This window comes from Lycium barbarum, chromosome 3 (assembly GCF_019175385.1).
Source record: "Lycium barbarum isolate Lr01 chromosome 3, ASM1917538v2, whole genome shotgun sequence".
NCBI lineage: Eukaryota > Viridiplantae > Streptophyta > Magnoliopsida > Solanales > Solanaceae > Lycium > Lycium barbarum.
Genome location: NC_083339.1, coordinates 70747882 through 70767251, shown reverse-complemented (window position 1 = coordinate 70767251; position 19370 = coordinate 70747882). Strand labels below are relative to the sequence as shown.

At 37.0% G+C, this 19370-nt stretch overlaps 2 protein-coding genes across 6 annotated transcripts; both read left to right on the top strand.

The window, feature by feature from the left end:
- The first annotated feature begins 811 nt into the window (after nt 1–811).
- LOC132631555 (uncharacterized) lies at nt 812–18466 on the top strand. 5 transcript variants are annotated; one of them, XM_060347133.1, is made up of 8 exons: nt 4051–4069; nt 10129–10297; nt 11653–11835; nt 12483–12613; nt 12710–13177; nt 13307–13449; nt 16408–16520; nt 17865–18466. In XM_060347133.1, exons 2-8 carry the CDS (start codon nt 10224–10226, stop codon nt 18163–18165), a joined length of 1413 nt encoding a protein of 470 aa, XP_060203116.1. In that variant the 5' UTR covers nt 4051–4069; nt 10129–10223; the 3' UTR covers nt 18166–18466. The 5 variants fall into 5 exon arrangements, with proteins under 5 accessions (XP_060203112.1, XP_060203115.1, XP_060203113.1 ...); XM_060347129.1 differs by lacking the exons at nt 4051–4069; nt 11653–11835; nt 12483–12613; ... (2 more) ...; nt 16408–16520; nt 17865–18466 and adding exons at nt 812–1197; nt 1282–1417; nt 1778–3060; nt 3481–3661 and having other exon boundaries at nt 10129–10266; XM_060347132.1 differs by lacking the exons at nt 4051–4069; nt 11653–11835; nt 12483–12613; ... (2 more) ...; nt 16408–16520; nt 17865–18466 and adding exons at nt 812–1197; nt 1282–1417; nt 1778–3060; nt 3481–3661 and having other exon boundaries at nt 10122–10256.
- Nucleotides 5221–6811, top strand: LOC132631556 (uncharacterized). The gene has a single exon (XM_060347134.1). The coding sequence runs from the start codon at nt 5221–5223 to the stop codon at nt 5797–5799; it is 579 nt and encodes a 192-aa protein (XP_060203117.1). The 3' UTR covers nt 5800–6811.
- Nucleotides 18467–19370: the final 904 nt, after the last annotated feature.

Here is a 19370-nt window from a genome sequence, read left to right as displayed (position 1 = left end):
TCTTAATATACGTGTCTAGGTCTAAAACCTCAATTATTTTGGACCGAAGGAAGTACCTATTTAATACTTCCCCCATTCCATAATAAGTGGTATTTTAGGCTTTTCAATTTTTTCAAAACAAGTGATGGTTTAGGATTTCAAGAAGACTTTGGGCCAATTTTTCCAAGATTACCGTTATGTAAATAGTCAAGATTCATTAAATACTTTTTCTTTCTTTAGAAAGTAGTAAAACTTGATTAGGGGTAAGTTAGTAAAAATACTACTAATTTTTTAGGAGTGAACAATTTTTTAATGGTGTTCATGAGCATAAAACAACACTTATTATGGAATGGAGGGAGTATGATTTGTTGATTATGTAAAAACTCACGTATTAAAATAAGAGTAAATTTAAAAGAAAATTTTAGACCAGATGTAAAAATTAAAAACACGAAATAATTACTACTTAATATAAAAGCTGATGGTTTAGGATTACTTTGGACAATTTTTTTCAAGATTACCGTTATGTAAATAGTCAATATTCATTAACTAATTTTTCTTTTTCTAGAAAGTAGTAAAACTTGATTAGGGATAAGTTAGTAAAAACACTACTAATTTTTTAGGAGTAAATAATTTCTTAATGGTTTTCATGAGCCTAAAACAACACTTATTAAGGAATGGAGGAAGTATGATTTGTTGATCACGTAAAAACTCACGTATTAAAATAAGAGTAAATTTAAAAGAAAATTTTAGACCAAATGTAAAAATTAAAAACACGAAATAATATTATTGGAGAAAGAGATCAAATAAAGGGGAAGAAGAAATACTTAAACAGTAATATTCGAAAATTAATGCTGGCGGCAGCAAAGCCAATTGCAGCAGCAGCCAGCCAGCCACGTGCAAGTTATCAAAGAATTGAAATTATTCTCAATATCCCAATTAGGTACCTGCGAGGCGACAAAAAGAGCAGATCAGCTCTTATATTAAGTAGTAAAGTAATTTGACTTCAGAAGTGTCCGAGTTGAGCAGCCCTGAGTGATAGCGGCGTTAGGCGGCGGACCCGGTTTGAATGATAAAACCCCAACCGACCCGGTTCTTAAGTTTAACTGTTTAAGAATATAGGGTTTAGCGGATAATGCCCTAAGGTATGAAGGAACATCAATGGCGGATGATGTAATGATTAAACAAGAACAACTTACTAGTAATCCCTGCTGTATTACTGTAAGTATATGTATTCACGTGTTTCTATAATTGTTGTTTTACTTCTTCTTCTTCTGGCTGATTTTTGGATTTGTCTTTGGGCAGTGGAAAGATAAGTACATTAAATTGAAAGAGGGCTACACCAAGCTTGAAGAGCGAAGAAATGCTCTTCGTAAAGGTCTCTCCATTTACGAACAACAAGTCAAAAAAATGCAATCCGAAAATTTGTCTCTCTCGAAAGGTATTCTTACTGAAATGACATTTTTGTGTTTTAACTTACAACTAGAAGCATTTAGAAATTTTGTAAATTACAAGAGGAAAAACAAGTAAAGCACTGGAAATTAAGACCAACTAGTCGTTCGCTGGGACTCCACTTTCGTTAAAGAAAATGCTAGTAATACTTTGCCTATACCGGGCTGCCTGATGATTAAGTAAGTGCCTAGAAATTTAAACACTTGGTGTATTTATTGGTGTCGTAGCAACTTGGTGTGTAGTGAGAATACTGTATTGTTAGACACTTAACTTTCTTTGGTATTGTGTCTGTTTCCCTTGTTGTTTCTTGTCACTGACACACATTGATTTGCTGCTGTATTTTGTCCAGCTGTTGATGATGAGAAACTTAGGGCAAATAATGAAAAGGAGGAAAAGGTAAAGGAATCTGCTTTAAGGGATTCTTTAGAGAGTGAAGTTGCTCGGTTGAAGAATGAGATTCTTTCCTTGAAGAAAAATGATGGGGGGAGAGAAATTACAGAGCTTAAGGAGCATCTCTCTCAGAGGGAAACCAAGGTAAATGAGCTCAACGAGCTTCTTGAGAAAGAACGACTAAGAGCAGACTCGGAGAAAAAGAAGGCTGACTTGGCGAGGAAAAAGGCTGACGACTTGAGGACAAAATGGAAGGCTGAGAAAACAAGGGCTGATGAAGAGAGGAGACTTGCTGATGTTGAAAGGAAAAGAGCCGAAGGAAATAGACTTAATTTGGAAAATCTGAAGAAGGAAGCTGATCAAGTGAAATCAAAGTTAGCTTCGGTGACTTTGGAGTTTGAAGATGCTAAGAAGAAGCTTGAGGCAGAAAGAGAAAACACATCTAAAGAGAGAAAACGTGCAGATGCAGCAGTGATGAAAGCTGCTGACCAAAAAAAGATTGCAGAAACCGACCGCAAGATGGCCATGGATGAAAAAAGTCGTGCTACTGATCTATATGGGCAGCTGGAACAGGATAGACAAGAGATTGATAATTTGAAGAAGGAGATTAGTGAACTCATGGCATCTGGTAAAATGGTTAACATCGTACCTTGTGAAGGGACAACTCTTGGAACTGCTCAATTATCATCTGAGCTTGGTCCAGGTGATGTGGAGAGAGATGTTACCATGGTAGATGTAACTCTGAATTCTGGTGCAGCCCAAAAAAGGATCCAAGACATGGAACAGAAGCTGCTGGTTGAGAAAAAGCGTGTGAAATCAGAGATGAAAAAAAAGGAGAACCAAATCAAGGCTGCAGAAGCATGTAAAAAGAAGGCATCAGAAGAAAAAGATCGTGCTGATCAGCTATCTGAAGAGGTTGAAAATTACAGAAAAAAGTTTGATGAACTGCAGAAGGAAACTGAAAAGCTAATTTCTGCAAGGTCTTTTGTTGATTGTCCTCTTCGTGCATATGATAGTAATGTACATATTGAAACTGCTAAAGGTAAGCTGTTGAAGAAGCAATTGAAGTTTGAAAAGAGGCTGGTAAAGCATGCCAAAGAAGTAGCCAAGTTTGAAAAAACCCGTAATTATATACTACAGCAAAATCTACTTAGCTTAAAGCAGGAGTTTGTTCACTTCTCAAGACATCTAAATATATTGGATGGTTGCTTCTTTCAAGGTGATGAGCATGACCTGGAAAAGGTTTGTTTCTCTGGTGCTTGATATAGTTAAAGCTCTCATATAGTAAGAAGGTGTTTTTGATCAAGTTTTTCTCAATAAACCTTGGGGAAGTATGTTTCTACCAGAACCGGAGTTGGTAGGAACAGAAACTGTGAATGTTTAAACAACTAGCTTAACATTTTCAAGAATTTGTTGAACTTCATTAACATTGTTCTTTTGACTATTTTTGGAGTCATGCACACTCTTGGGGAATATTCCGCAGAATTTTGAAAATAGTATATGATATGTTCAGAAAGAGCTCACTTCTTTATACCTGCTCCATTGTCACATAAATATCCATTTAATTTATGTTGGTTTGCTTATTCCCTTTTTCCTTTAATTAAATTGATGCAAACTCTGGTTCGATGGTTTCTTGATGATGTGATGTTCCTGCTTGTGCAGGTTTGCAGCTTCAACCTGAAAAGCAATTATTCTGGTTTTGAAGCTTTTGATACGCACTGTCATCTTGGAAATGATACTTTGCAATTAGCTGCTGTTGTGTCTGATCCATCCGAGCAAAAGATAAATTGTAGTGTCCCTTCGCTTCCTGTATTTGGAGGGAACAACCCTGGATCAATATAAGGTATTAACTCTAAATTGGAGCATTTGCTTAGAGGTTCCAATAAAAAAGTGTTACAGAGTTCTGCCATGAATTCCAGTTCGACGTCTTTTTCTGATAGGCTATTGGTGGGCTCACAGGAAAGATGTGCTTCTATCACAACATCAGCTAAATCAGCTGGAGGAAAATTGGACTTAGAACTGACCATATCCAGTTTGTCTGGAGATGCAAGAAAAAAGTACAATGAGAATGTTGTAGCAATTGCTGAAAGTAATATCAAGAGTCCTATCAGTTGTATTTCTACTGAGAGGAGAGCCTCACATCATAAGAGGATGAGGAGATCTATTGATGCCATTGAATATAATGAAAACTTAAATTCCGAGGGTAACAAGCGGCAAAGACAGCTGGGACAGAAAACCTCCCTGCATGATGGTATGTTGAATAGTAGAACAGATAGACATCATGATGAGAAAAAGAATTTGGTAGCTGGCATGCAGCATGATATGTGCAGTGAGCATTTTAGATCTCGCAAGAAGAGAAGAAAATCCTATGAACTAGGCCTGCAGCTTTTAAACAGTTCTGGTGTCAAATCCGATGTTTGCGCATATCCATCTCCAACGGTCTATAACCTTCCACAAACTGCCCAGGATTGGAAGGATGGGAAAGATGATGATCTGGGAGATATTGATGAACTTGTCGGTGGTGATTATATAAAACTTCTTAATTTGGATAATGATATTGATGAAGAATCTTATCGTCTAGCAATTGAAATGCCTTTATCGCCTACACTTCCTGAGATTCAGTACCATAGCAGTGTGGCACTTGAATCGATTAACACCCGTTTATATGAGGGATTCTCAAATGCAATGGGGACTCTGTATTCATCAGGCAATTTTGATGTTATCAATGTGGAAATCAATTCTAACCAGTTAAAACACCGTACCTTTGATCCTCCAAAAAATTCATCATTACCTGAGAAAAAAGATCATGTTGATTCATCTGAGAGATTAAACCTTGGTGCCGCTTGCAAGTTATCTTGCAGTCCCTATGGAGATGCATCGGGAGCATTGTGGAGATCAGATTTAGCTGCTCCTGCAAGTGAGGGTTTGCAGATTTCTCTGGAAAGGAGAGTGGTCCCATTATGGGATGTGTCGAATGAGCTGGCAGATTTAATCACAATCTGCTCTGTGAATGAGCTGGCAGATTTGATTATAATCTGCTCCTATAAATATGTGATATGATGTATTTTAGGAAAAGATATTAGGAGTTATTCTAGGAAAATAGTTAAGAGGAAATCTAAGTTACTCGGACTCGCCTAAAATGTCGTCGGGTGCGTGTCGGATCCTTCAAAAGTAGTGTATTTTTGGAGGATCCGACACGGGTGCGGCAACACTTTCAAAGAGTCCGAGTAACTTAGGAGGAAATCCCTTGATTTAAGGATCTCCTATGAATTAGGGATTGATTAGTTTTTTCTGATCTTTTTGTTCTAGTATAAATACTGTACAGTTCTGTGAATAAAGTAAGCTTTGCATTCTCTGAAAGCTTTCATGGTATCAGAGCGAGAGTTTTATCCCTAATACCATATGGGCAAAACAGATTCTTCTGGAACATCAACAGAAGACGAAAGTTCTTCTCCAACAAAAAATCTAATGGCACAAGGAGGCGATGCTTCTCACATGCCCTTCCAGTTAACTTCTCATCGATTAAACGGGAAGAACTATCTGGAATGGGCACAATCCGTAAAGCTTGCAATCGATGGCCGTGGAAAGTTGGGACATCTGACCGGAGAGACGAAAAAGCCAGAAGTCGGAGACCCAAAGTTGAAAACTTGGAGATCAGAGAACTCACTCATGATTGCCTGGCTAATAAATTCCATGGAACCAGTCATAGGTAAACCTTATCTTTTTCTACCCACTGCTAAAGATGTGTGGGAAGCCGTTAGGGAGACATATTCTGATGTAGAAAATGCCTCTCAAATTTTTGAGTTAAAAATTAAACTATGGCAAGCTAAGCAGGGTGAGAGGGAAGTCACTGCTTATTATAATGAAATGGTGTCTCTGTGGCAGGAATTAGACCAGTGTTACAATGATGAATGGGAGTGTCCGGTGGATAGTGTGAAACCAAAAAGAAGGGAAGAAAATGAGAGAGTTTACCTTTTTTAAGCAGGACTAAACCGGGAGTTTGACGAGGTTAGGTCACGAATCCTAGGAAAGAACCCTTTGCCCTCACTTCGTGAAACCTTTTCTGAAGTTAGGAGAGAGGAAACTAGGAGGAAAGTTATGCTAAAACCTGATTTTAACCTTGAACTAAAACCTGCCATAGACTCTTTAGCTCTTGTATCAGTGAAAAATGAAGACGACAAAAAGAAAAAGCCATGGTGCGATCATTGTAAAAAACACTGGCACACCCGTGAAACATGTTGGAAGATTCATGGGAAACCACCAAACTGGAAGAAGAAAGGAGTTGATAATCGTGGCTCTCAATATCAACATGGTCAGGCTTTCCAAACTTGTTTTGATCAGGGATAGAAATCTGCTCCAGAAACATCTCCATTCACAAAGGAACAACTGGAAATTCTGCACAAACTCCTTCAATCTCCACAATTTCGTCCTAGTGCACCAAATCCTTCTAATCCTTTTTGTTCTTTTGCTGAAACAGGTATTGTACCGTCAGCTTTTCTTATTGCCAAATCTAACCAAATAAATCTTTGGATCATAGATTCAGGAGCTGGTGATCACATGACAGGAAGTTCCCATTTTTTCTCTACTTACACTCCTTGTGCAGGGAATAATAAAGTCAAGATAGCTGATGGTTCCTTCTTTGCAATTGCTGGAAGAGGAACTGTTAAGTTCTCACCATCTCTCGCACTTCATGATATCCTTCATGTTCCAAAACTTTCTTGCAACCTGGTTTCTGTCAGTAAATTAACCCGTTCTCTTAATTGTCGTGCTATTTTTGACTCTGATTTGTGTGAATTTCAGGACAAGGTCTCGGGGAAGACGATTGGCAGTGCTAGAGAATCTGGAGGTCTTTATTTTCTTGAGAATGGGAACAACTTACTACAACTGAATCCAATTTGTTTGAACTCTACTTCTGTTTTGAATAAAGTCATGCTTTGGCATTATAGGCTTGGACATCCTAGTTTTTATTATTTAAGACATTTGTTACCTAAACTCCGCCTGTGTGAGCTCGCTCACATTGCCGGTCCCAAGCCCGGATAAAGGAGGAGGGTTGCCGAGGGTTAATCGGAAACAGCCTCCCTACCCAGGTAGGGGTAAGGCTGCGTACATCTTACCCTCCCCAGACCCCACTATTGTGGGATTACACTGGGTAGTGACCAAGACCAAGACCAAGACCAAGTTACCTCAACTATTTAGAAATAAAAATCCGTCTTTGTTCCAATGTGAATTCTGTGAAATGGCTAAGCATTACCGATCTTTTTTTCCCTCTCAAAAGTATCAGGCTTCAAAGCCTTTTACGATGATTCATAGTGATGTTTGGGGACCATCTAGGATTTCAACAATGTCTGGAAAGCGATGGTTTGTAACTTTTATTGACGATCATACTAGACTGAGTTGGGTTTATTTATTGAAGGACAAAACGGAGGTAAAAAATGTGTTTGAAACTTTCTATGTCATGGTAGAAACACAATTTAATGAAAAAATCAAGATTTTCCGAAGTGATAATGGTCGTGAAATTTTTAATGAACAATTAGGAAGTTTTTTTTTTAAAAAATGGGGTAGTACACCAAAGCTCTTGTCCAGATACATAGGCACCTTTTAGAGGTAACGAGGGCTTTAATGTTTACTAGTAAAGCTCCACAGTACCTTTGGGGAGAGGCTCTCTTGACTGCTACTTACCTTATTAATAGGATGCCATCCCGGCCTCTCAAATTTAGAACACCTTTTAATGTATTCAGAGAGAGTTTTCCTAGTTCTAGACTAACTGCAGATCTGCCACTGAAGGTTTTTGGGTGTACAACGTTTGTTCATATTCATCCCTCATAATCGTAGTAAACTTGAACCGCGAGCTAAGAAGTGTGTTTTTGTAGGATATGCTCCAAGTCAAAAGGGATATAAGTGTTATGATCCACATGCTAGAAGGATAATTGTCACAATGGATCTAACTTTTTTTGAGTCCCAACTCTATTTTACTACTCATCTTCAGGGGGAGTATCATGTAGGTGAAGATTTGTCTTTTTGGGATATTGAGGAAACTAGACATCAGACAAATAAGGAGGTAGACTTTACAATAAATGCTAATGTGAGGGATATAGGAGAAGATATGAATAAGTGTGATCCAAGAGATAATAGGGACCCAAGTGACTTATATGATAAGAACTCTGATAATGAACTTGTAGAGCCTTCAGATGACAAAATTAAAAATGGAAACATAGAACAAACAAAAGAAATACAGGTGTATTCGAGAAGGAACCGAACTCAAGGCAAAAAGACCGAAAATTCTCAGCACTATCAACAGTCAGTTCCGCGGGACCTTACTGGAATCCAAGGTAATCTTCCACCTGATTCTAATTCTAATTCCTTCTCTGATCTGGATCTTCCTATTGCAAAACGCAAAGGTGTTAGAAATCCCTCTAAATATCCTATTTCTATGTTTGTGTCCTATAAAAAGTTGTCTCCTAGTTATTCAGCCTTTACTTCACAACTTTCTAGTGTGGAGATTCCAAAATATGTGCAGGATGCTCTACGAGTTCCCGAGTGGAAGGAGGCTATTTTGGAGGAAATGCGAGCTCTTGAAAAAAATGAGACATGGGACTTGGTGGATCTACCAAAAGGAAAAAAACCAGTGGGCTGCAAATGGGTGTTCACCACCAAATTCAAATCAGATGGGTCCTTGGAGAGGTATAAGGCCCGCCTAGTAGCAAAGGGATTTACGCAAACATATGGCATTGACTATGTCGAGACGTTTGCTCCAGTAGCTAAGCTAAACTCAATTAGAGTTCTCTTGACAATCGCGGTAAATCTTGATTGGTCTCTTCAACAGTTAGATGTGAAGAATGCTTTCTTGAATGGGCAATTAGAGGAAGAAGTCTATATGGACCCCCCGCCAGGTTTTGAAGAGAAGTACAAGTCAAATATATGTAGACTTAGAAAATCTCTTTATGGCCTCAAATAGTCTCCACGGGCTTGATTCGAAAGATTTACTCAATTCGTGAAGAAGCAAGGGTATGTGCAAGGACAAACAGATCACACATTGTTTACTCGACATTCACTAGAAGGAAAAACAACAGTTCTTATAGTGTACGTCGATGATATCATCCTCACAGGAGATGATGTGGTTGAAATAAAAAATTTAAAGGAACGTCTTGCCTCAGAATTTGAGATAAAGGACTTAGGCCCGCTGAAGTATTTTCTTGGCATGGAGGTTGCACGATCAAAGAAAGGAATTATAGTCTCACAAAGGAAGTATGTTCGTGATCTGTTAAAAGAAACAGGAATGAGTGGTTGTAGACCAGCTGAAACTCCAATTGACCCAAATGTAAAGTTTGCAAAGGAAGGAAAATTGATTGATAGGGGCCAATATCAGAGATTGGTAGGCAAGTTGATTTGCTTGTCTCATACTAGACCTGATATCGCCTTTGCTGTGAGTCTAGTCAGTCAATTCATGCATTCTCCACGAGAAGAACACCGAGAAGCTGTTTATCGAATACTAAGGTATCTAAAGAATTCCCCTGGGAAAGGGTTGTTCTTCAGAAAGAATGAGCAAAGAAGTGTTGAGGCTTATACGGATGCGGACTGGGCTGGTTCATCTACGGATAGAAGGTCTACATTTGGATATTGCACATTTGTGTGGGGAAATTTAGTGACATGGAGAAGTAAGAAGCAAAACGTGGTGGCTCGAAGTAGCGCTGAGGCTGAGTATAGATCCACGGCACATGGAATTTGTGAAATGTTATGGCTCAAGAGATTATTGCAAGAACTAAGAAGACCTATGAGTCTGCCAATGAAGCTGTATTGCGACAATAAGGCTGCCGTAAGCATTGCTCATAATCCAGTTCAACATGACAGAACAAAGCATGTTGAAGTGGACAGACACTTCATTAAAGAGAAGATTGAAGATGGAAGTGTGTGTATCCCTTTTGTACCAACAAAAGAACAAGTTGCAGATATTTTCACGAAAGGTCTTTTCAGAACTACCTTTGAGACCTTTGTCAGCAAGTTAGGCATGTTCTACATGTACATGCCAACTTGAGGGGGAGTGTCGAATGAGCTGGCAGATTTAATCACAATCTGCTCTGTGAATGAGCTGACAGATTTGATTATAATCTGCTCCTATAAATATGTGATATGATGTATTTTAGGAAAAGATATTAGGAGTTATTCTAGGAAAATAGTTAAGAGGAAATCCCTTGATTTAAGGATCTCCTATGAATTAGGGATTGATTAGTTTTTTCTGATCTTTTTGTTCTAGTATAAATACTGTACAGTTATGTGAATAAAGTAAGCTTTGCATTCTCTGAAAGCTTTCAGGATGGTTTTGCCAAGTAATGTGTCATCTTGTCAAGTAACAATAAAGAGAATAGCATTTCAAGTGTTTACCGTGCTACCAGCAGTTGTCTTGCTCAATGCCTACATCAGGAGATACTTCTCTTGGGAGTATTTTGGTCACTCTTTTGAATCTTGAAGAAATTTCAAACAAGTAAGCTATCTATTCTATTGTTAGTTGGGTTTTGCGCTAACTTTGCATTGGACATACCAAAATCATGTCCATCTATACTATGCTTTTTTATCAGGGATGTTCATCTATACTTTGTTCTTGATATATCAGTATGACATAATCAAAGTTCTCAATGCTTTTTTACTTTCATATGTATATAAGAGCCTGTTTGGGAAGCTACCTTGTAATTGGTTTGGGTGTTGCACATTATTGGGCTGGTCATATATCTGGCCAAGTAATTACTTGCTCCGCATGGAATTAGTACACTCCTCCTTTCTTAGGGGAGATGAGAATTGCTGGTAATTATATAGTGTAATTACAAGGTGACATTTCAAATATATTATTCGTTTTACACACTGTCTTCCAAATCAAATATACGAGGAACAATAATTAAAAACAATTTTGTGTTCTACTAGCTTTGTTTTCTATTCATTAATATAAATATTTATTATAGAAAAATACATTCTAAGAATCTAAATCATATCTATCTTTTTGTTTTTCAAAAATGCAATTTATATTATATTCACATGAGTTGGAAGAAATCAGTTACTCCTTACTATTAGTTACCCGTTTATAATTATTTAATATATTTTTAAAAAATGGATTTTAAGTACCTAGTAATAAGTAGTATTTAATATTTCTTACACACATAATTGTCATACATTAAAATTTACTTGTTAATTTAGAAAAGGTTTACTTTTTTTTTTTTTTTTTAAACTTTATTCTAAATTAAATAATATCTAACTATGTAATTACACTTGTGCAACCAAACATGATCAGAGAATTGCTCTGTAATTACGTTATACAAACAAATATTTGTAATTACTAGGCTTTGTTGTTACTAACCTAGTAATTACACATCAATTCCCAAACACACCCTAAGAGTTAGAAGGTTTGATTTAGCCCAGGGCCTGCGCGTATTAAAGAAGAGAAAAAAGATCTAGCCTAAGGTCAAATGGTCATGAATGAGATATTCAAATATATGCCACTTGACGGCCTGCAATCTTTTTCTTGGAAGTGGTAACAGTATATTCATCAGCACAAAAATCTGTGCTGGTGCTGCTGGAAGCCAAATTCACTAAAGAAAACAGTAAGTCCTACTATCGTCTCCTACTTAGAGAGACTCCAAACGCTGTAATATTGACTTTGATTCTACTACAAAAAATTCTTTACACCAGAAATGAAAAAACAAAATACATTCAAGCATAATCTTCTGTAAATAGTTTTGCTTGCCCTAAAAACACCTAGCATTCCTTTCTCTCCAAACTGTTCAGCTACAAGCTGGGATGGCCTTCCACCATCTCTTGTTCCTTACATTCTTTTCTTCAATGTTCCAGCATCTCAACAGGTCATAGGTATTCCTTGGAACCGTCCATTTCACATTCCCCAGGGTCAAAAACAACTGCCACAATTGATCAGGTACTCCACAATGCAAAACAGATGGCTATTGTCTTCTGGGCTTCCTTACAAAGAAGCACCTGGAGCTCAATTGCCAGCCTCTTCTTTCTAAATTCTCATGGGTAAGATATGCCTTATTTGCTACTAGCCAGACACAACATGACACTTTGAAAGGAGTTCTGACCTTATAGGTCTCTTTCCAAGGCCAATACACATGTTGGTCCCCTGCATTACCTAACCATATGTATTCCCCCCTCACTGTGAATCTCAAGCTGCTATTCCCTTCACTGTGCCTGTTTGTAACAATTGAAAAGCACTTGGTCTTTTGGCACATGTTGATTGTGATCAGAAAGGATGATTTACAAGATGATTTACAACATAGAAAAGGAATCACTCGTTAATAATGAAATTAGGAGGTTGTGATGATGATGTATGGAGGTTTATATAATTTTTCTTATAAATTATCCTGGATTGGTCCGTTTAATCTATTCTGTTTGGCTTCTCTTCTAGATGCCTTATTTCTTATTGCAATCTGGAGTATTTACATATTTTAAGCTGTTTGCATGAGTTAAGATGCTTTGAGCCAAATTGTCATTCTCAGACGTGTACGATGTTCTTAGTTTATGTGCATTAGTCTTGTCCTTGTCCTTGTTTACCTCAAGTGTTATTCCTATGCTTCATTAGCATAGCAAATGTTTTCAAATTTGAATACATGTTGATAATGAAACATGAGCTAACATTTTATCTTCGTTCTTGCCACTCTTTTCAGGGAGAAGACATGTGTCCTCCTTTCGCTCTTACTACTCCACATTTCTGATACTGCAACGAGAGCCTTTGGAGACGATTGGGAGAGAGACCTGGTCCTTTTCATTAATACTGTTTCTCAGCATATATATAAAGGTTCCTGGCCTTATTGTTTATTTGCATTAGTAAGATGTTTCCCGGAAACTTTTACATTGTATATTCTAAGCTATTCCTAATCTTCCATATTTGCAGAACTCTCACTTGAAGATACGAGAAGGGTATTTGTGGAATCTTGCAACTTGTATGATGTACTTTCTCTTATGGAGGATTTTCTTTTGCATGGTAAATTGCTGGTGCATGCTGCAAGTTCTGATTCAAAGCTTGCATCCGATTCAGGAATCAATCTTATTTTGGATGGTCGTAGTATAAGCTTGTGCAAGCAACCAGCTCCTACTCAGTTGTTGCTAATTGGAGGCATTTTGCTAGCATCAGTATGTGCCGCAGTTGACCATGTTGGTTTTGTTTGTGAGGCTTCCTGCAACATTTTAATGATGCTGAGATCTGATGCTCTAAATTTTCTTCATGTATTTGCTTATCTATGTGGTTCTAAATACTTTACCTCCAAAGAGTATGGTTTAGCTATGACTGTCATGAAGTCATTGGTGATGCTTATTCACAAGAATAGATCTCCTAGTCCTCTTTCCTGTGTTGCATCTTCGGGTGAGTCTCTGTCTAGGATTTGTTCAGGTTGTAAGTGCCCGTTTTCAGAGGGTGCAGCTACCATGGATGTTGTTGCATCCTCACTCTTGGATAGTCTTAAGAATTATGCTTGCTCTGCTGTGGGTTCAGATTTGATGGAATCATTGAACTCATCAAGGCGTGGAATCAGCTCAGATGGAGTAGATTTAGTCCAGTTGGCCTATGTTACTTCTGGGGATTCATGCCAGTTGATTGATACCCTTGCACTGGTGGAGCTTGTTGCAGGTTTCATGGTAAGATTCTTTCTTTTTTTGTTTGTTTACTCTATAATCTTGTGAACTTCTATCCTCTTTGTTGTTTCTCTGTTATTGCTTTCCAAAAGAAAGTATGAAGTTTTGCGTGCTATTATAGGACATAGGAATGCTAAGCGGATCATTCTTTTTCTTTAAATGAATGACATTGCTCTGTTGCAGGACACTGTCATTCTTTTATAAGTTTAAAAAGTTCCGGCTGAATATATTATCAATAATCAGTGATAAGTACTTCCGCATACTACTGGCTTCTCTGTGTTATTAATTCTTTAATAATTTTTTTTTTTTTAACCTTAGCTAGTTAAAAAGCCATAGTATTGATTTGTGCTGTCCTTTTTATTGCTTGGAGAAGTGTGCAGAAATGTTATTCAAATGACTAGGATGTTTTTTTTATGCATTCTTTGTAGTATTCATATTTAGGAACCCCACTTGCAAGGGGAGATCCAAAATCTGTTCGTTGTTCATTCAGTAGTGGATGCTGATTTCTTAAAAGTAATTACCGCACCGTTACTTATTGTTGCAGATGGGAAAGGAGTAACACTTTAGCTTAACAATTAAATTAATCATTGAAGCCTTAATTTGCTATTGCTGGGTATACAGTATGAACAGTTTGTAGCTCAAATGATGAGTGCTTAATGAAAATCTTCTGTACAAGTTGGTTCAAATCTGCCAGCCTAGTTACTTAAATTTTTGCAGAGAGCTCTTGTACAAACGGTTAAAATTCTTTATAATTGCTTCAGAGAGTTTTTAAAGTTTCATTTATAGAATAGCTAAAGCTACTCTTAACACTTTTTTCATATGGAAGTATTTAGCAAACAACATGCGACGTAGCTTCATAGATCACGATCAAACCTTGATGAGCATTTTTTTTCCACAACCTTATGAGGTCCGAAATGTGGTTGAATCTTCTGCTGAAGGGATCTCCTTAGATTGAATTTTGAGTTTGTATCTTGTTTGACATTGGTATATAGGGTTCTGTGATGGTGTTTATTTTTCCTTCGATACGTAGTTTGCCAGAGCCGCTCTGAGGTTCAGTAAATTATTGCATTTAATCCAGGAATATAGATGATAAATGTGGATATAAAAATGGTAGACCTCAAGATATAGATAAGGAATGGAGTGTCAGAGAGGAACTTGGAGGCTGTGTTTTCAAGAGTATTAAACGGGAATTTATCCAATATTTGTGTTTCTTTTTGAGAGGATATGACTGGATAGTGAAGGGCATCAGAATTATGAACCTCTCTTGGTATAAATTTATCCATTCCCTCACGAGATAACGGGGGTGCTTTTACTTGCATGCTTCTCTCTTTCCTCCTCTCACTCAACCAAACACGCTAACTTCCCCTCCCGTCCTCTTGCCCATCCACTACAAGCTCTTCCATGCTTTGCCGCCTGCTGTCTCATACCTGCCGTTTGCCTTTGGTCAATATGTTTTTTTGATCAAGTAAAAGTTTCATTGATATAACAAGGCCAACTTGGCCATATACAAGAAGTATACCAAAATAGGAGAACCTACAAAATATGGTTATCTCCAAAAGACACCCAGTCCTCTAAACAAACAGGAACTGCATAGGTACACCAAAGACAATAAGGGATCGGAGACTACTCCTTAATTGAGCTAAGCTCATCTCCACTCCTTCAAAAGCTCTCCTATTTCTCTCTTTGCAAACGACCCCATGAAAGCAAGAGGAGTAACATTCCAAGCCTTGTGCCTTCTTCTCCTAGCTCCACTCTTCCAGCTCAACATCAAGTCATCAACTCCTTCACAGATCTTGGCATAGCCCAGGAAACGTCAAACCATCTAAAGATATTCCACCATAACCTCGTGGCTACCTCACAATGTAGCAAAATATGATCCACATTCTCACCTGCCTCCTTACAAAGAAAACACCAGCTTATGCAAAGAACCTTGCGTTCCCTAAGATTCTCTGCTGTTAAAATCACCCTTCTAGTAGCTAGCCACGAGAAGAAACACACCTTCCTCGGTACCTTAGGTATCCATACCGAATCATACGAAAGCTAACCTCCGTCCTAGCCAGACACTTCTCATAGAAGGACTTGACAGAGAACACTTTAGAATTGTTTGGAAGACCTTATAAAACAAAAAATTAGAATTGTTTGGAATTAGTCTTGTCATGTAAGCGATGGTACCAGTCTCAAAAAAACAAAAAAAAGCCTTGTCATGTAATGGGTAATCATTAACTCTTTTATGATATAATTTACATAGATTAGTTATAGGTTATTTGATTCATTTAAGTCAACGTTTTGGCATGAACGTTTTAATCCACTCTAATTCCTATTAATGCAAAATGAGATACAAATAGTACAAATACATTAACTTAGTATGGTGCATTTACATCTTGGACTTTGTATTTGCAGAAGGATGGAAAATGCGAAAGAAAATACAAATGGATTTCATTTAGGAATAATGAAGGTGAATCTTATTAGGAATTACACCATTTAATTGGATAGAGTAATATTTCTTCCCCTTTTAATGTCTTTCAGTTAGTTCTCACACAATTGATCTCTATACTTAGTTCGTCACGGTTTATTTGGGCTAGCAAGGTGTACTTCTATATTGCAATGAATGGCTAGGTCGCATGGTGGTTGTGAAATTCTCTCAAGTGATTTGTCAAGTGGACATGGGAGAAATTGAAGTTTTAATGCCTACTACTTCTCCACCCAAATTCTTAATTTTTTAACTCCTAAATTGTTTATTTGAATCTTCTTTAGTGCTCACTCCATCTTTTGTTGGATCTTTTTCTCACCGGAGGTTGTTCTTGGAGAATCTTTTCCCTTTTAAAATAATATCTGGGATAATTCTATTGCTTGGATGCTATTGGCCAATAAGGTGGGTCGGGTAGCCGATTACTTTCTTTTCAATTCATTCATCCGAAGTTTTTGCCTAATTCTGCTCTTTCTCTTTTGACTCTCAAGCAGGGCTGGGATTGGATGTTTGACAACATTGCCTGCCCACTATTGAATCTATTTGAATATTGTTCAACAGAGCACAATGCTGCTGCTGTTACTACTCTTCTCGGACAACTTGGAAGGTAATTGTCCAAACATGGTTAAATTATTTTCAGCCTTTATCTTGCGTATAGTGCTTAAGTTATAAATGGGGAAATTTGAGAGGGAGCTCTATTCTCATTTTTGATTGTTGTTTGATGGCCTGAGCTGCATACTTGTGTTTTTACCATTTTCTGATCATTTAGATGTTTATTTTTGTTTTGGAATCTTTGAAGCAGCATATTGTGAGGTAAGATTGTTATGAACTAAGTCATTGCCTTTTTTATGGGGTAATATCCTAATCCTTTATTATATTTTATTATATTTCTCTCTATCCTGATGTTTTTCAATAGCTTCATATTCAAGAATATAAGTGGCATTGTGTTATAAGTTTTTGTTTGGCCATCCAGAAAGCTTTTTGACCAGTTCATCCATCCATGCACATATATGTTGGCAGTTATGTATTCTGATTGGTCGAAGTACTTCTGCTCAGGGAACCGAACGACCTCAAAATTGTTTCCCAGCTGTTTCCTCATTGGTGGTCTATATGCTATAACACTTTGCGGATAAGAGCTTTAATGTCCATATCTATTGGCCTGATCTCCTTTGGACTGACACTGAACTCACTATTTCATTGATTTGGTAGACAGAATCTGCATAAACTAGGGCTATTCTATGTCTAGGTGTTGCCGATGGAGAAAGCTTTAAGACATGGATATGGACATTAACATGAAACTATAAAGTAAAAAGATGTATATGTAGATAGTTTGCTTAGATTATGTTGTTATATGTGATGTATCAAGAAAATAAGGTTTTTATTGCTTTAGCCGCTGCTTAAAATGAGTCAGAATTCTGAGAGGGAGTTTGGAAAAGTTTTCTGGGCCTATAGAGATAAATAAGCAAATTCCGTCTGCAGTTGGTACAGACTATCACTTCCTATCAGCAATAGAAACGATCAAATTTCATGTAGTAGTTGGGTATCTTAATTTCCTGTTGTATGCATGATTTTGCAACCAGCTTTTGGAATGAAATTGATGGGCAGCAAAATTGGAATACCACAAGTCACTTTCTGTTGGGTACTTGATTATTTGATTGATGATTATTTTAGATCTAGGTACCATCTTTTTAAGGTATGTGAATGAGTAGATGCTAGTCGTCACCAGCCTCCTTGACCTTCCATGAAATAAATTTGAACCTCTGGATGGATGGCTAGCTATATTATGGACCTTGAACCTTTTATCTCTTAGTTGTATTTGTTTTTTGATAGGTATCTCTTAATTCTGTTTGTGTTAATTTTTTAATGTGGCGTTTCTACTTGGAATTTAATTTTGTTTTTGGTTTTGTTCAGTTAATGCTAACCGACATTGTATATAAATAATCTCCTCCAGGTCTGGACTTAAAGCTTTTGGATATGAAGATGTTAGGATTCAGAGATTAAGAAGTTCTTTATGCGCATTACTTTGCCAATGCGACTCCAAAAGAATGGGTCTCCACCTCCAGTTCTCTATTGGTACTGCTCTAATTGGCCTAATTCCTCTTAGGTTTGAGGAACTTGCTGGAAGTAACATTGAAGTTGCACCAGCTGCAGATCCATGTGATCCAACTTATTGCCTAAGAAAGTGGTTCGCTTTATTGAGCAGTGAGCAGCGGTTATTATTCAAGGCTTGTAAATCCTGCCAGTTTGTCTAATTGCAGGATTGACAAACAAAGTTTTGGGGGAGAGCAATAGATGAAAAATTGCCCGTTTGTATCTTTGTTGATGTAGGTAATTTTCAGTACTCGAGGAGTTGTAAAGAAAAGGCAGTCCTTTTTCTATTTTTGGTCGACCTTTGCCATTTCTGCTTTTGGATTTTACTGGCGATTGTTGGGCCTTGTTCCAATTGTGAGCATTTCGGACAATGGTTGAATTGAGCTGACGGAACATCTTTTGCAATGCCAACAATGTTATCCATCCAAAATTCCATATATACAGTTAAACCTATCAATAACAGCATCATTGGGTCAGAAACTATTGTAGCGAATGATTGTTATATACCTATAACATCATTGACATTTAAATAATATTTTGTGTTATGGGCAAAAAAAGATGCATAAAATCTAATTTTTTATTTTTAATTGTCAAATACAAAGCTTAATCATATTTTGTATAACGAAGAAAAATCTTTTAATGATGAAAATATATATTCATATAATAATCTGTCATAAATAGTGTATTAAAGTATAAAAATATTTGGTAAAAAATTCGAGACCTATTATTGGTAGTCTTAAAGATTCTATATCTGTAAAGATGATTAATCGCTGTATTATCAAAAAAAGAAGATGACTATTATAGAAGAATAATTTTACAAAGAGCATATTGTTTTAAAGATGTTTATTGTTGCTATAGGTAAAAAAATGTTGTAGAGGTAAAACATAACATAAAGGATCGATTTTGAAAAAAATTGGCTGTTATAGAATTGTGTTGTTATATGAGGATGCCGTCATGGAGAGGTCTGACAGTATATGATTGACATTTTTCGCTTAAATTGCCGGAAGTTTGTTGCACTTTGGTATCTTTGTCATTCCTGAAAGAGTTTAAAAGTGAAAGGTTAAATCTTACCCAGCCGCTTTAGCTTTTCTCAAAACTGGCTTTTCAAATAGGGATACCAACATTTTATCAAAGAAAGTAGTACTTGAAAGCAAGAAGTCTCACAATCCAAAATCAAATAGGAAAGTTGCATTCATCTATGGACAAGTGTATTTTAATAGTAATTTGAAGAGGAAAACTGCATCCATCTATAGACTAGCTTATTTCATAATAGATCAATTAAGCTACCTTTGTCGAGGGATTATGTTTCGGTTTTTTGATGAGAAAATACTCAAAATACCCCTCAACGTTTGACCAAAATCTCAAC

Excerpts from the sequence above, each read along its gene's own strand:
- LOC132631555 (XM_060347129.1), top strand. The coding sequence starts at position 1,138 with ATGGCGGATGATGTAATGATTAAACAAGAACAACTTACTAGTAATCCC. Across the intron at positions 1,198-1,281 it reads GTAATCCCTGCTGTATTACT|TGGAAAGATAAGTACATTAA; the intron begins GTAAGTATATGT and ends GTCTTTGGGCAG. Across the intron at positions 1,418-1,777 it reads AAATTTGTCTCTCTCGAAAG|CTGTTGATGATGAGAAACTT; the intron begins GTATTCTTACTG and ends TATTTTGTCCAG.
- LOC132631556 (XM_060347134.1), top strand. The coding sequence starts at position 5,221 with ATGGGCAAAACAGATTCTTCTGGAACATCAACAGAAGACGAAAGTTCT.